The sequence below is a fragment of the Apteryx rowi genome, unplaced genomic scaffold (genome assembly GCF_003343035.1).
Source record: "Apteryx rowi isolate R43461 unplaced genomic scaffold, aptRow1 scaffold_485, whole genome shotgun sequence".
NCBI lineage: Eukaryota > Metazoa > Chordata > Aves > Apterygiformes > Apterygidae > Apteryx > Apteryx rowi.
In genome coordinates this window covers 407708-425797 of record NW_020450744.1, presented here as the reverse complement: position 1 = coordinate 425797, position 18090 = coordinate 407708, and the positions used below count along the sequence as shown (strand labels likewise).

Sequence of the window (18090 nt, the reverse complement as noted above, 5' to 3'; positions counted from 1 at the left end):
GCTGACACAGGAGAAGTGCCTTTCATTAGATTCTATATGGTATATACTTGTATATACATATTTTGCTAAAGAAAACACACATTCCAAACTATAACCACACAATTAGCAAATGTGCCCAAAAGGAATCTGTTCTAAACTCTTTATTGAATGTGTGTGTTTATTTACAAATAATGAAGCTGAACTGCACAAATGTAGAAATAAAATTAAGGAATAAAATAACAAGATTTAATTAAAGTGCAGGAAAAATTCAAGTTTAAAGTTCAGGTAAGATCAGTGCTATCAATTAAGCAAAAAAGGAGAAGAAAAAGGAAAATAAATGGAAAAGAGGAAATGAACTTGCTTTCAAAAATCCTCCTTTGGATGTAGCTTTCTAACATCACCTGCCATGCAAGTACCACCTCAGGCAAAAATCTTTGTATAAAGACAGACAAGGGACACAACTATGTTTTATAACTGACTGTTTTTCAAAGAACAAATCACTGGAGATGCCTGTGGTGTAACACTTTCAGACTTATTTGGAATACAGGCATATTTACACATATCAACATTAAGAAGTTACAATTTGGCAGGACTAAGGTGAAGAAAAGCTTCTTCAGTTTTCAGATCCTAATGAGAGACACGACATATAAACAGATAGGTAGCAGCAGTTTCTTAAACGCTCATCAAAAAAATTAAAAAAGTAATAGCTCAGTTGTATTTTATATTTTTCCAGACATGCTGAAAAAGTTTCACACAACTAAAATATCAGCAAAAAAGATGGGGGTGTTCCCCACCCCCCCAAGGATTGCAATATACTTAGCTGTACAAAAGGTGCACCACCAACAGCAGAATAAGATGCAATAATATGTTTGCATGATCAACTTCCTTCCACAGAGGAACAAAAAGGAACATTTTAGACTGAAGTTGTACGTAGCCCCTATTACTGACTGAAAAAAAGATTTGTGCATTCATCTTGTGAGCGATCGTTACATTACTTTTCAAATCTAGAAGCATGCTCTGAACATATGCAACAGGAAAAAAAGATGGAACTATGATAAATTCTGTAATACCAAATAAGCTACTACTCTCCTTGTAGTGGCATATACTCTCTCATTCCTTCTTATTTTTTTGCTTGCTGGTGGTTGTCAAATGTTTCCTGATGGGAAAGGTAAGTACATTTTTCTTTCAAGCCAAGGTTAGCTTCCATCAAACTACCTTCATGATTTGCTGAAGAGTATTTTTGTCATCCATTCCCTCAGAGACTGACCAGATTACTTTTTCAGGATAATTCTGTTGCTCTTAAATACAGTCCATCTTCACCAGGTCAAATAATAACCAATAATCTGAATTTATAAATGTGAGAAAAGGAAGGGGACTACTGTCAGCTAGGTTCTTTTTTTTGGAAGATACATGATATTAGCTTATCTAGTTCTCTGCTTACTGCATTTTCTGCAAAATGTTTTTATTTTAAATATGCATTAGCAGCAAAAAAGAAAGCTTGTGCAGAAGCAAAAAAAAAAAAAAAGCGTGGCGAGCTGAGTTAACTAACAGGCGCTAATATGGCTTTGGCAGATATAGGCCAGAGCCATCATAATGCTGCTTGTTCAAATTGTCACGTTCACATTTGTTAAGCTCTTTAAACTGTGGACATGGTATGGTATATCCTCATCCCGGTAACAGATTTTTTTTTTTTTTTAATTACATGATGCTATACACAAATCAGACAATTTATCAATTTGTGCTACAAAGCCCAAGTACATTTGCTGGGATAAGTGACAAATTTAAAAAATGAGTTAAGAACTATCAGTAACTTTAGTATTTTGCATCTCTTAAGTGGACTGTAAGCTTGCCTTATCTATGTACCTGCTACATCATCTTATAATACAAATATAACCCAGGTTTTGCTTTGGGAACATTCAAAAAAGTGTGTAAAAACCACACAGAAGCCAGTGCTTGGAGAAGCATACCCCAACGATTTATTACAGACAGTATTTCAAGACATCACCTATCAGCTTCTAAGTATTCCCTCTTATCAAACAGAAACAGTCAGTAACTATTCCTGCTTTGAGAAAATAATCTAAATTCATTTTTGAAATGCAAAAACTTCTTTTAAGGATTCCTCTCTCTTTTTTTAAAAGAGCTCTCATGATCCCCACTGTTACAGCTTTGGCGCAGCAGCCGTTAATGACTTAGCTCAGCTATATTATTTACCCTGCCCAAACTGAACATTATTCCACCAATTCCTGAAGCTGTGAAAACTGTCTTAGTGTACACTCTTACCACTGACCACGTTATTGGAAACACTGCTTTAGAGACTAAACGCAAACCTTAGGCCAGCTGTCTTTAGTACTGTGTGGGGCTGAGATAGGTACTTGTAAAATAGCTCTACTAGCAGGATTTAGAAATTGGCTAAACAACAATATACTGACAATTATTAAATATTAGATGCTTGCCATTATTCATGCATAAGCACCTCCACTGAGTGTAAAACTGTTTGAAAACCTGAGTCCAAAATTATTTGATTTGGTAGTAAAGGACTAAAGGGGCATCTATAACTTAAGTTTTAAGCGAAACCTGCAGCTATTTCAGCTATTTTAATTAATGGCTGTAAAGATACATTCTGTTAAACATTTATAAAAATTCACAGCATGAATGGAACCCACAGCCAATTCTAAATCTTATACAAACTGAACCAATAACTATTTTTGGCAAAAATTAATATTTAAATAAACAGAAGTTGAAGTATTCTCACCACGATGAAGATGTTGCCACGTTTCACATTGCACAGTCATAACACAAATGAAAACTCCCAGCATGACACATTCCAGTCATATTAATCACTTGACTTTTTTAATGCAAAAATTGTGTATCCTCTTGTTTTGCACTTCACAGAATATGATGTGAATACAAGAATACTAGATCAGGGGTCCAAGAAAAGACTATGCACAGGTCAACTATGTATACAATTTTCAACATGAAATCTTCCAAGCTTCCAGTTTTTCTGATGAAAGAAATGACAGCAAACTTCAACTCTTCTTCAACAACAACAGTAAATATAATGAGTCCTAGAGAGGGTAGGTGTAAGTCAGCTACTGTCCAGTAAGACAAACAATGTTATTCCAGCTCTTGGACCCCTGATTTATTGCCTCTCCTCACAGGAGGGTATAACACTGGCAGCAATTACAATAGCACAAAAACTTTTGGCATATGAAATATTAACACAGGATTGATCCTGCGTTGCCCCTGCCCATCTCACACCACGTTTTTCTTTTACCCTCTTTTCCATACGTTCAAGTTACCTGCTCTGTTCCCAACTCTCAGCTAACCAAAAGCAAAGAAACACGAGTTTTTGTTTGTGTTTCTCTTAAATATAAAGCTCCTCAGTTAAAGCCACGACTGAGGTAAAACAGTGTGTGATTTGTGCTAGGAAACAACAGTATCCAATGGTAAATACTCCTTTAAACTTCAATGGTCCTGGCAAAAATCAATGAAAAAACAGAAGATTTTTTCATCAGGACAAAATTATATAGATGTAACTGATGAGGGTCATCAGAACTGGTACCACTTCTTGTCTTTGTACTTCAACATCATCTAAAAACAAACATAAAACCCATTTCTAGTTAGTGTTTCTATAATCTATCAAGTACAACGAAACAAACAAATTACAAGCTTACAAAGCAGAATGAGAAACAGGGACCTGAGTAAGGCTTCTCACAGCTGCAATAACCACACTGCTGAACAGTGATGGGTCAGTGCAATGAATTTTCTAACGGTAACCTTGCTGCTGATCTTCTGGACTTGGAGAGAAAAAGATAAATTTTGAGAGGATGGGAAGGCTGCACAGGAGGTCGGGGGTGGAAAGAGATCTTACATGAACACCGAAGGGAACAGCTATCCTTTGTACTTATTGAGGAAAAAATTATCTCAGATTCATGGGATTTGCATTCAGTTGGATCTTTCTTAACAACCCACAGGAATCACACACAGCATTACTCTTAATACATCTAAATCAGTGACACATTCTTGAAATAATAGGAACTTATTAAATAATGGGCAAGTCTATTAAATATTTGCAAGTCTACATGCCACTGAGGCAGAGGGTATGTTTCAGACCAACACGCTGATTGGCAAAGCTGCTTACATTAATACTTAACTATTAGAGATTACATTTGACAGATAAAACTCAAGTGTCCATTATCAAGGATATTGCCTTCCCTTTTGATATTTTTAATATGCATTACAGCAAAAGTCAGTTAGTTGCAAAACTTGTATTTATCTGAGACAGAATCAGTTTAATGCTCTCAGTTTAACATGCAATGGACTCACCTCATGAGCATGTTTAGAGAAAGAATCAGCACTGTAAAGCATGGCTGCGGTTTTTTCTTCCAGTTCTCCTAGTTTCTGTCCTCTTTCATCTAGTGCCAGCCGGGCTCGTGCTAGTTCCCCAACTACACCAGATGCAGCTCCTTTGACGCCTTCGATACCCCCAGGCCCTGGAATATGCTGGGCAAGACTTCTCGATGCCTTCCCAGATGCAGACTCTCCAACTAGAGGCATTTGCAAAGCAGCAAAAACAGAACAGTATGGTTTTCTATCATTATTACATGAATACCAAAGTAACCAGTTTATAAATAAGAGATTTCATCATTTTGCATGGACGCCAAACACTAAATCATAGTTGTGGCTACAAAGAGCACTTGATGCTTGATGTTACTGGAGGGAATTTAATCAAACTGACATTTGAAAATATATTTCAAAGTTTCCAGGCATTTTATAAAACTGTAGCTTCTTCACAGCCCAAGTGTGAAATTAAAACTCTCGCAACAGCGCTGGCTAGTATCACTGGCACCAACAGAATTGTGCTGGTGAAATGGTTCTTTACAATATAGCTCGCTTCACTGGGAGGGTTTTGGGAATGAGGCAGACAAAACTGGAGAACTTTGCCAATACACAATGCGGTCAATTCTGGAAGTGCTTTGCTGGTGCAGCCAGCCAGGATAATTCTACCAGTAGAATTTTCCTGTGGTGGGAGTGCAGTTTTAAATTCAGATACCCAAAGTTTAGGTGTCTGTGTTCCCATTATAGACACTGCAAAAGTTATGTTTAAAAAAAAAAAAAGTAATGCAAACCATGTAAAGGCAGTACAGTTAGAAGAACAAAAGGTTCATCCTATAGCAAAGGCCCAGGCCTGGTCAGCTGAACAGCTCTCTCGACTCCAGTGACCATGTTGACTACATCTCCTTTGCTCAAAATTAGATGTTATGCACATAGCTCATTCTAGACACTTAATGGAGGTGTCAGTCTTGAACTGAATTGTATCCTCTACAATAATTTTTTGAACAAAGGCCAAAAATGTGTCTTTAATATCTGAAAATCAAACCAAATCGTCTGATAAAAAAAATTTTAATTCTTTTTACTTTTTAAAAAATTAAATTATGGTTTACATCTTTTTTTCCTATAGCAATAAGACTATTCACATAGCTAACAATTTTCTGAAATATTTTAGGATTTTCTGATTTCATGCTTCTAGAAAGAATGAATTTCATTTCAACTAATACTATAAAAATTCTTAGTATTGAAGAAGCACAAAAAGGCAACAAACTATTTCCCTTGTATTGCAGACAGATCCTGCAGTGATTCTCATGTTAACTATTTCTATTTTAAAGACAGTTTCAGATGTCTTTTAATTTTCAATAAACTTATTTTCAGGCTGCAGTTCATTAGGTTTTTACTCCATTCAGCAGTAATTTTCTGAAGGTTTGAGACAAAACAGGTCTTTCTATCAAAAGCCACAAAAACCCCTTAGACTGAGTTGTAAGAAACRTTTGTGATCTCTTTAAAAATAGGTCAGAAGAGCCAGCGTAAAATGGTGGAAACTTGAAATTGAGTAAAAAGGATAACTTCTGAAGTTACAAGTGTGCTTTTCTGTGGCCATGAAAAAGTAGTTTTCCCCTTTCTCAGTCTTACTGACTAATTAAATGTTTCACTTATGCACACAAGTTTGTCTAATACAGAACTTTGCTAGTGTTTCAAACTATTACACATACATAAATGCATGTGGAATTTTAAACTCAGAAAGTGACCTCTAAATATACGTTATTTATTCAACATATACAGGCATAAGTGGTAAAGATTAATTTTATTTTTAATGGATAGATCAAAAGAACCTATAAAAGAAAGGACTGCAAAGGAGCCTTGCCTGTTTTAAAAGTAACATTTCACATGAAAAAGGAAACAGTTCTTGCTTCCCAATAAGTTTGCATAATATGGTGTTTCATCTGTATAAGAGGAAATTTGGTTTTATCCTTTAAATACATTAAAATGATGCATATAGCCACAATAAAAGATTAATAAAGCTGAAAGAGAAAAAGCAATGAAAGAAAGCAATAAAAATTTGGCCAAATATGAATTCTACTATCCTGTATGAAAAGGGCATTGAATTGAACTATCACACAGTCCTGTCCTCACTGTCATTCCTAAGCCATCTCTTCACAAATCAAATGAAGAAAAAGAATCCAGCAAAGGAACCGAAGTAGAATAGCAATTTAACTTTGTCACTGTCTAAAAAGTATTTTCCAGAACCAGCCTCTTTTAGGTTAGCAGTATGAATCATGGGCAGTACCATACACTTAAAGATGAAGAAAAATAAGATCAGCTGTCCCATTTATTATCTTATTATCCTATCCTGAATAGAGAAGAGGTAGAGAAGCCTGTGAGAAAATAGTAACAAGCTTTTCTGTTRCTTATTGGTAAAGGGGGTGCAGCATATAAAACTATGAAAAAAGTATTTTTTCCTCATTCCCTTTTTGCAGCTTTCTCTTTGAAAATATAATGTTATATTAACATATGTAATACATTCTTCATGGTTGACTGATTTCCTTACGTGGAAATACCAGAAAAATAAATAATACAAAAAACTTACAGAGTTCTTCTCTGTCAAGTGACTGTGCCCCACCTCCAAACAGGCCTTTAAAGAAACCTCTGTTTGGTGCTTCTGGTGTTTCTACAGGAGTGAAGAGCTCACCCAACATTTCCTTTGCAATGAAGAAGAGACACAACAAGGCATAAATTATTGCACACACAAATTAATGGAATATTCTTTCACTTTAAAGATTTTTGTGGATTTGAATTTTAAAATGAAAATGCTTTAAGAAGCATTTGGCTTTGCAGTAGACAGTCGAGGCTACTTCTGAAGTAAGAAAGAAAAACAGATTAGGAAATCTGTCAGAACCATCTGTTCTGATAGTCACAAGCTATTAGCTCAAGACTATTTGCAAAGAAGCATGTCCGAGCATAGCTGTATTTTCYCCTCAACAACTTGGGCAACATCCTGATCTGCTTTTGTTGAAACTGTACCTGCAAATACTCATATCTATGTGTGGTATGAAAGCAGACCTTCCAGATTCTCTCTGCTACTTCAGGATTTTATACAACTTCCACATCGAAGCACGGTTGTGAATCTTATCAAGCCTCTAAGTATCTTGACCTGGCACGCCCCACTGATGGCAGTGTGCATCTTTACCCGCAGCAATTGCACAAGGGAGTTTTGTTAACTGCACACATTAAACACTTTCATACAGATAAAAAGAAAACTGAGTAACAAACTATGTTTCAAATACCAGGGGATAAAACAGTACAATGTAAGAGGAGGGGAAACGATTCATCCTGAATCAGGCTCTACACTGTGGGAAAATTACAGCATGATATACTTTGGCCTTCAACAAACTCAATTACCATGAAAGCATCATGAATTTAGAACTGGAATCTCCAGGGGATATTTATGTTAGATGATAGTAAATTAGTTTTTACGCTTTACCTGAAGATTTTCACAAGTTTCTTGACTGTAGGTGAGCCTTTGTATTTCAGTTGGTGAGACAAGGTAGAGCGCTTGTCCATTATTGGTGAAGCAGAAAGTTCTGGCTATCCGCATATTTGTGAGTGGCAGGTAATATACATCCAACAAGGGCCTTAAACTTGGTAAACTTAAGAAAAGAATTAAAAAAAAATCATTAAATATAGCAGGATTGTCTAATATTGATCAAATAATTGTGATTTGTAAACCACAATGTATCATTTTGCTCATACCCTTTTCACTGTCTGAATAAGTGCAGCTTAAACAGGACATTGTGTAGTGTGATTACAAAACCTCAGAAGATAGATATGAAATCTTCCAGGCAGCATCTCAAAAATGAAACTTAGACATCTGCATCACAGATGCAGTTGAAAGTATCATTTAAATGATTCCCTAAATCATGCAAAACACAAATACAATTAAAGTATTATTCAATAATCAAAGTATTTTAATAAGTATTTGCCAAGAATTTTCACCTTTATATATAATTAAATATTCTGTTTTTTCTCTCAGGTGAACAATTCTGCCTCAACTGAAAATAAAGTCTGAAAGAATGTGCTTGGGAACACTTGGAAATACACAGGGGAAGGATTTTCAAAGGAAAACAGAATTCAGTAACCTAAACACAACAATCTTGCAAATTTATGTCCTTCCTTTTTTGGTTGGCTGCATATTTAAGACAAAAATCTCTTAAAGCAAAGTTTGCTTACCTGGTATTTTCTGTTTCTGCACATCTAACCGCAGTATTTACTGCATCAAGCTACTGATGAGCAGATGCAGCAGACCCAGGCTGTAACAATGTTCTTGCTACCAAACATTCCTCTCTCTCAAGGTAATAAAAAATGCAAATAAGAAGGGACTGAACACCTAATGTCTTGCTAAATAGAACCCAAAGTGAACCACTACCTCAAAAATATTCCCTGTGAAATTTTTGTAAAAGCAGAACTTACAAAAGAGCTTAGCTGCAGTACCAATAATATATTAAGCAGTTTCTTTTGTAGATACCATCTGAGTAATATTATTATTCCTAGAGACTAAAAAAAGGAGTAAGGAGCCAAAATGAGGCTGAAAGCAATGAAAAATAAAGGGGAAGAAGTAATAGCAACAATAAGCGTTTTTTCCCCTCAAGGTACAATAAAAGATTTCTAAAAGTTATGCTTACATTTTACAGATTGCCTCCTAGAAGTGTATTTCATTTATGACAGACAGGAAGGAGGATGGGTAACATGACTTTGGAAACAATTCTACAGATGTGAAACAAAAAGCAATATTGCCTTGTGAGCCCACCAGCCAGCACTGACTTGGCTGCTGTGCATGTATCTAAAACAGCAATATTCCTAAGAATGAATTAGTGAGGGGAGACTGCCAGGCTTTGGGTTGACTGAAGCATAAGGCATCCTTACAGCTTCAAGACAAATCACTACATTAAATCACTTAGGATAGGCATGACCTCAGTGACAGCATTTTCAGAGTATTAAACAAATCTGTAACATTAACCAATTTGCAAGGTATTTATATCAGCTTCAAGCAGAATGGCAAGATCCATTTGACTTTGTTAGCAGTAGGTAAGTATTCCAAAGCCAATGGGGATCTCGGGTACGACAACGCTCAGACAACTTTACACAGAGCACAGTAAGTTCACTTCAGAGCAGTGATTCATTTCTTCTCAGGTCAGTCACCAGTCTGACCCTCACTTGGCAAGCCAATGCAGCGGCCACCAGAAATAACCATTGCCAAAAAGAAATTAATCCTGTTCTAATAAACTTGGGTGCCACAACAGAAAAGCCATTTTAAGTCAGGGGAGGGCTGACAGAGTTTAATACTTGGGAGGTAACTTCTCTGCACATTGTAAAAACTCAGTATTCCTAATTTAGCACATATCTCTCCATGCAAAGTTCATTAGAAAACAAAATGACCCTGAGGAAAGTAAGATTCACAGTAGATATTTAAGTTAGCAGACTATCTTAGAACTTCTGATCTGCAGAAGAGGCAGGAAGCTACATAGATCTGTTGCCCTGTTACTGTCAGTGGCTGACATGAACAGAGAAGACTAAGAACTTGTTACCTTTGATATCCAGTAAAATCTGAGATTTTAATTAAGGATTGCACAGAAACACAGCCTTTTGCAGAAACTTCATTTAAAGAACTTGACTAAGAAAAAATAGAGCTTTTCTTTTTACATAAATACTAGTGTTTGTTTTCTTTCAAAAATGAGGATTTAGACAGCCAGCAAAAAAACAAGTATGAAGTATAAATGCAAGCTGTCCCTAAAAGGCAGGGAAAACATTAATTCTCACATTCATTACAATGTATGGCAATCAATACCATAGCATTGTGTTTGATGGAGAAGCTGATGGCAATGGATCCATAGCTACAGAAATCAGCTGTTCATACAGATGGAAAGCAGACTGAAGGTATCTTACATTTTGTAAGAAAGAAAAATTACAAAACTCTGTAAGCAGTAAGGACCATGTCTGCATTTGTCAGAACAATTCAAGCTGGCTTTAGTTTCAACCCTGAATATTTTGTTCAGTTCTCAATGCCAATCTCAATAATACAGGAGGTTTTTTTGTGCTGAAATGATTAAAAAGCAAAACATGTACAGATCTGTTCAAAACATGGTTTATAAGAAAAACATCTAACATTTGAAAACTAGGGTTTCCAAGCATGGATTAAAAAGAAGTGCCTGGAAACTCAGACATCTCTTTTCTTTTTTTGAAAGAGAACTAAAAGTTTTATTCTGCARTCATTTTTATTTTAAGCATCCCAATATATCCAATCACACTGTCAGCTGACTATTCACATAACCAAAAAACTGTCTCAGGTGGGAAACACTTTTCACATACTGCTCTCACACACATGGGCTAATATGAAGACTAGGTTAGTTCCACACTGTGTTTACTGGTTCTGACTGTATATTGAAATGTTATCTGTCTGTCCCCCCCCCCCCCCAAAAAAAAAAAAACCCAAACCCCCAAACAGACAGTGCTGCTATTTCTTACAATATTACTAACAACTCTGCATATTTCCAGCTATGGCCATATGTACTTGAGAAGCTGCAAAGACCTGCAAGTAACTCATAGCGTATCTGCAGAGACTCTTGCAGAGACTTGCAAGCCCTGCAAACCTGTACTCTGAACTCACCGCAAGTATTACCACGGGTGTGAACCAAAACTGATATTCCCCGACTTTGAGCAGGAACTCGACTTTGCTCAGGCCCAGGGCTACGCTAACACACCTACACCTGTTCTGATGCTGGCTCCTGGCTGGCCACGGGCAGCCTGGGAACAGTAAGTTTGTGACTTCACGCAAAAAACACTGCGGAAACATCTCGTAGCCAGAGGGATAAGAGGGGAAAACTGTAGCATGCCGGACTTTTTGAAACTACCGTGTTTCTGTAGAGAAGTGCTAGGAGGTGGTAGATGAAGATTAAAAAGTAGGGACTTTGCTTTGGAAGGGGAAGAGAAAAGGGTGTTGTTTTTTTAAATAATTTCCCCAATTATTGCTTGCCAATTATTATTTGCTCATGATTTCTGACTTGCAAAGTTAATGGTATTAAGGAAGGACATCTCATAATATGCTAATATGGTACCATCAATTCAAAGTATTTGCAAAACGATACAAGATTTTTGTTAGATTTAGTTTAGAGTGATAAAAGCAGATTCACTTCAAGGATATTCCTTACTGGAAGTGCTTACTCATTCTCTAGAAATAATATCCACTATTTTTTTCCCCTCAAGTCTGACATACCAGCACTCAGTTGAGATTTAATTTAGTGTATGCACTCTGTAATGTACATACACTAAACATAATAAACTCTATGGGTTTTACATGAAGGAAAAAAAGTATATAATAGCTGAATAGTATCAAGTTCAGCTTCAACTAGGGAAAAATAATGCTTGCCCTTCAGACTACCCCTGACTGAATTGTTTTTCTTCTTTCCCCGTAGTTTCATTCCTTTGTCTCTCCTATCTCTCCTCCCTTTCTTCCATGCATTTCTTTCCCTTTAGAAAACCTTAATTATCACTATCTGTGGGCTCTACTCAAAGTTTTCCTCTTCTGTATAGAAGTCTAAAGAATCAGTAATTAATATGGACATTGGAGTACTACGATAGGGCTTCAGAATAACGGAAGGGTGGAAAAGTTAATCTTTCCAGAGGCCACTGTTTCAAGTTGTCTCCACATCCAGGAGACAGCACTGCATCAGTTAAATATTTGAATTTTTTTATTTTAAAGAATCATGAACTACAATTGTTTAAAACAAAAGGTCAGACTGAGTGCAATCATTAAGTGTCATGTGGTCAACGAATGTATTAGATGTACCAGTTCCACAGACAGGTGTTTGATATTCTGATTTTCTATGACATGCTTATGCATTTTGACTCCCCCAAATTGATAGGAATTGAACCCTCTCATACAGGAAAATTATATCATTTGCATTGCTCCCATAGGAGATATTAGACTTTGACAGAAAATTGCTCTTGAACTTCTCTTAAATATTTCACAGTAAGACATCAGTAAATACAGAAATTATTTACATAAATTTCTAGAAAATTATGTTTATGCTGGACATTATTATATTCTGAAAATGACTGAGAGAAGACTACATTACAAAAGGTCAGTCATGCTCAAATATATGGTGCTCTACTAGCAAAACGAGCAGCATTTTCAAGAGATGTTTAGAATATATGTAGGAATACAGAGCATACTGAGTTACCAACAGACTTAACAACCAAGACTTATTTTTAATTATAGTATGCATGAACTTTAGTTTTATTCCTAACAACTTCCTGAAGAAGTGAGTACCTATTTACAGAATTTCCTGATTTGAGTTCTTGATTTCACAACCTTAAATATAATAAGTTTTACTGGCACAATTTTATAATGCAGTGTTCCATATTATTCATGGCTAATGGCAAGATGAAAATGTAGATGCAAGGATATAGCTATATACACATTTTTTTCCTACTGCTATACAGAAGAAAATAGTATTTGCAAATATTCAAGAAAAAAAAGATATGTAAAAATTACATAGGTGATGTATAACTACCTTCAAACATTACCTTACACAAGCTTAAAATCCTAACTCCCACCCCTTATTTTAGACGACTTATTCCTACGCTACAACTGCTAGCAATTAATCTTCACCTTTATAGTTTGAGTTTAAGGCCTTTGACACATGAGCAGGCTACACTGCAAAACAGAAAATTTCAGGCATGAGTATGAAGTAAACAGCACCACAGCAGCTTCACAAAAATATACCGAGCTGTAGTGAGTTATCAGGTGAAAGTCTGCTTCAAGGCCCTTTTGTCCATGAAGGAGTAAATTTGCGTTTGAGCCGATCTTCATCAATTCCCAGACCTATATCCCATGTTTGGAACTCTCTCCATTTGTTAAATCAGGATAGCTTGAGTTAAAACAGTAAGCTTGTCCATGTGTCAAAGAGCTAATTAATAGGAATACACAATTAAAATTATCCATTCCCAAAATTTTTAAGGTTCATCAGCTTGAGTGAATTAACTTTTTTTTGTTTTATTGATATTTTTATGGAAAATGAAAGTTTTTATCTAGGAGATAAAGGCTCATTTTTTCCTTTTAATATTTAAGTTACTATTAAACAGGTCTTACCTAAAAGTCATAATATGTCCATTGGCACAGAAACATGCAAGGCAGATACTGTTACTCAATGCCACTATATCTCCACGAAGAACAAAAGAAGTCTCTGTTATGTTTTGCTTATAAATACAGTTCTGGGATGGCAGTGAGATAACTTTTGCTTGCTTTTCAGAACATATCACTGCATATTGGTTTTCACTGATTTCCTGAGAGGAAGAGGGGGACACTGAGACAGGTCGCCGCTTTTTCAATTTATCTTTTTCATCTTTATCTTCAGGAACATTGTGTTCTCTCCAGGGTTCATGTGCTGGTGGGACTAAAGATCCTGTTGTATCCAGAAAAGCCATTCTCAAGATGGCCCCTTTTAGCCTCAGGATGGTTCCTAGGACACAGAAGTTGAGCAGATTTCTAAAATAGTTCTCCTAAATTGTCTTTCAAGCTACAAAATGTTCTTTTTTAAAAAGCTAGCAAAATGAAAATGAAATAAGAACTTAGACTTGCCTCTGTAGCAAAACACAGACTTACCGAAACCTCTCGTCGTTAATCTGAAAACCACTGAAGCACATACAAGAGCACATACCTATGCAAGAAAATGTTAAACCTGTTTTCAAGGGTTAAGGGTATGCATACACTCCATTAACCTCAATGGAAATGTGCACATTTAGTAAGAGAACCAAGCTGGAACGCATATTCATATTAAAGTTCAGTGTAACAAAGGCAACTCATTTCATTCTCTCCTGAAGAGCACACTGTGTGCTTAGTATCTATAACAAATCCTATTAGTCAAAGGTGAGCATTTCCTTTTTCTTCAAAACAGACATGTTCAGAAACAAGCAACCTGGGTTTTTCCTGCAGTTCATACTTTAGCCCACTTCTTTCTAGCATAAAATCAAAGAGGAAAGGAGTTTTCCTTCATCATTGTTTAAATCACAGTCTGTGTGCCGTATCTTAAGCTAGTACATTTCTTTTTATTTTACTCCAGTGTTCATTCCAATCTGAGTAGAAACATGAACATTTGCTAAGTATGCAAGAAATCACACAAAGAAGTATTTTCTAAGGTCCAAGTTGCAGATTCAGGGATTCACCATACTGTTCTGTCTGCAGTCTTGCCTTTACCATAAAATGTTACCAAGTCTGACTACTACTGCCAAGATCATACTAGACAAACACAAACCAAATACAGTTTAGCTGCCAAACTATTCCAATCACATTTAGCATTGCAATTTGCATGTCCAGAAGACATCTCAGTTTAAAGGGGAGCTATGCAGTATATGCTGCACGACACAGTGGTAGTAGGAAAGATAAGTCTATGACTAACAAAGTGTATTCAGTATAATATCCTTGTTTGGGCAACATTTTGAAAACCATTAATGTGTAATTGCAACGAAATCAGTTGCTATGGTTCAGAAAAACAAGCCACAAGATGTCTCACAGGAATCCAAAGGAGTATTTTATCATTGCTTTTTAATAATAGTTGTTCAATATATAACCCTTAATTTTAATTCCTTTTTCATGATGCAGTAAATTTTTAAGTTTCCTACCTTGTGATTAAAAATCAAGCACCTAAAATACTCTTCCGCTATCTCCATTTAGAAGTTGCCATGTACTACATTAAGGTTAGATATCATGCTTTCCTCAACAAGTACACATTAAAGTGATATTTTGATATTATATAAAACCTTATTTTTAATTTTACAACTGTATTTCAAACTCTGGTAATCAAGTCATCAATCTAGATCGCTAACCTTACTAGCTAGATCAATGAAATATATATTAATTGCCAATTAATCCATAATCTGAGAAAAACAGAGTCCCTCAAGAAAAAAAAAGAGGCATCAAGAACGACAATGATATACTATCAAAGTTAGTTAGCCCGTCTGCTTTGTACATACCACTAGGAGAAACAATTACTGGCTGAAGAAGTCTTTGCTCTCCTCCTGGGGGTAARTTCAGTACAATGACGAGCACTGTACCCAGAGTGGTTCCAACCCAAAGGCATGGGGAAGGTGATGTATCAGCCTTTCTTGTGAAAGTCTCACAAAAATGAAGAGCTGAAATTGCCTCGCGTGATTCTTTATCAATGCTAGTAACACTAGAACTCCGGGATCGACTGAAAGAGTTGTCTTTGACATCTGAAAACAAACCAGTATCAATTAAAAATCATGGCAAAATGCAGGGATTAAGAAAAATCAGACTTACTTTTGTTTTTAGCATGAAGTATATATTAAGTATCAACTCTATTGATTTTTATTTTATTACTACTTTACTTCCTTAATCACCTCTCCTTTTGGCCTAATTTTCTACAGCGTATCCTGGGCAAAACACCCAATCTTTCACTTCAGAGGTAGCCATTAGGCTATTGTCACAATGTGGCATGTTTCTGTCTTCTTGAGACAAAGAAGAACAGTCATCACTGAACAGGAGGAGTCCTTTAAAAAACAAAATTACAAGTCTCCTTGCTGATTATCTTCCTAGTTGATTGATCAGATTAAATCTGTTGGCTCCTAAGGAACATGGTTTAATGATCTTATGAAGATGCAAATCTTTTAGTTTAAGAACTCCAGTGACATCCAGAGAGCAATGGGTCATGACCTGTAATGACTTCCAGTAATACTGTTCAACTTTAGGAAATCCTGCATGAGGAAGTCTAATAGATTATTTACATACACCTGAACTGTTTGTAAGACAAATATCAAATGCTACCAAATGCTGTCTGGCACAGGTATGCAAATCTGAAGGTCTCTGTTTTGCATACTGTGCAAAATGCCATTCATAAACTTTTCTGGAAGTCTTGCTCATTGTTTAGCAAATAAGGTTATCACAACAGAGGGTGAATTCTAATATTAACCACAACCTCAAACCAATAACTGCTTCATTCTAGTTGTGCACTATTTTTATGTATTGTCTGTACGTGTGGTGATATTTAACATGCCAACACTTCTGAATTTATCTATGCACTCATGAATTAATGCAAGCTTTACTTTCCTGATGCATCRTTCCAACATCTTTGGGTAGGGTATGGATGCAATTGGCAATTCTTTAACAGAATTAAGAGTTAAAGAACAACATTTAACTATATATTTTCTGGAAGTACCAATAAGCCAACTTCATTAAATTATTGCAAAAATTTCTGTAAAGAACATCTGAGACACATTTGAAAAAGCACACAAGCTAGATTTCAACTGACTAAATAGACCTCTAGTTGACATAAACAGTGAATTTCTCAGATAAGACTTGTCTCATTCCAAAGATGGAAAAATTACTGTCCTGACCAAATTTAGTCAAACGCAAATCCAAGGATTATAAAAGGAACCTAGGTAAATCAGATCAGATGTAAACATCTTAATCTTTTACATTTAAAAACACTGGAAAAGAGTCAAATCCAGGGAAGATGACGGAAATGATTATTTCTTTTTACAGTTTTTCTAATGACCACAACAACCTCTTAAGATGCTCATTCCTTCAGGTTTGAATATTTACCAGTTTTTAGTCTTTTGATCTCTAATGTGGATTAATCAGTCTGAATATAATCATACATTAATATTCTTCTTCTGATACTAATATGCATCTTTGGGGGGAAAAAAAAATCAGTCTAGCAGTATGTAAACCAAACTAAGAAAAAAAAGTTGGAATACATTGTTTACAGTTGAGTTGCATTTTTACATTCTGAATGGACCAATCACCATGAAGAAAAGCTAATCCAAATCCTAGCAGCTCACTATAACTTTGGGACTAAATGTGGTTTCTTTAATTCCCTCTTTTTAACTTAAGATTTGTGGACATACTTCCTGTATGCCTTATTTGAATAAAGATCTTTCCCTTTTTCCTGAGAAAAATAAAGGTTATTGCAACAGGCATAAAATTAAATGTGCATTTGTTGAGTTGCAACTGGCTGAATATTTGACAAGCATGCGTACAAATGCCAGAAGTATTGGAAAGAAGAGGAAAAAAATCCCCCAAATAACTGGCCAGACAGCATCAGTATTGTGGAGAGTGGATAGCTCACTCAGAAAAGAGAGCTGGGGGTAAAAAGTTGAACTGCATTAGTGCGTATTATTTAGCCTGAAGTCAAGGAAGAATCTGTGGCTTGTTCATGGATTAGTTCCAGATGGAAAGGAAGCAGCAATGGGGTGATGACCCACTACAGTACACCACTTAATCAGAAGGATGGAAGAGGAAGCTCTCTTGTGCAACTGAACCAAAGGACCTAGCAGTAATGGCACCTTAATCATCTGGATTACAACAATGAAAAGCAACGGTATAATGCAGGCAGTCCAACTGAGGACTGGTTTCTGTTGAAGATTCTCCCCCTCTACTCAGCCCTGGTGAGGCCACATCTGGAGTACTGCGTCCAGTTCTGGGCTCCCCAGGACAAGAGGGATGTGGCACTACTGGAGCAAGTCCAGCGAAGGGCTACAAAGATGATTAGGGGACTGGAGCGTCTCTCTTATGAGGAAAGGCTGAGAGAGCTGGGCCTGTTTAGCCTAGAGAAGAGAAGGCTGAGAGGAGATCTTATCAACGTGTACAAGTATCTGAAGGGAGGGTGTCGAGAGGATGGGACCAGACTCTTTTCAGTGGTGCCGAGCGACAGGACGCGAGGCAACGAGCACAAACTGAAACACAGACGCTTCCATCTGAACATG

The 18090-nt window shown here is 36.3% G+C and overlaps 1 protein-coding gene across 3 annotated transcripts in view; it reads right to left on the bottom strand.

Moving 5' to 3' along the window:
• Positions 1-1932: 1932 nt before the first annotated feature.
• Positions 1933-18090, bottom strand: part of STXBP5 (syntaxin binding protein 5) — a 125245-nt gene continuing 109087 nt past the window's right edge. For all 3 annotated transcript variants that reach the window (XM_026078737.1, XM_026078740.1, XM_026078738.1), the window contains 6 exons: positions 15340-15579; positions 13460-13829; positions 7796-7961; positions 6902-7013; positions 4306-4526; positions 1933-3570 (listed from right to left, as the gene is read on the bottom strand). In XM_026078737.1, coding sequence (XP_025934522.1) covers positions 3529-3570; positions 4306-4526; positions 6902-7013; positions 7796-7961; positions 13460-13829; positions 15340-15579 — 1151 coding nt within the window. In that variant the 3' untranslated portion in view covers positions 1933-3528. The remainder of the gene's footprint in view (positions 3571-4305; positions 4527-6901; positions 7014-7795; positions 7962-13459; positions 13830-15339; positions 15580-18090) is intronic.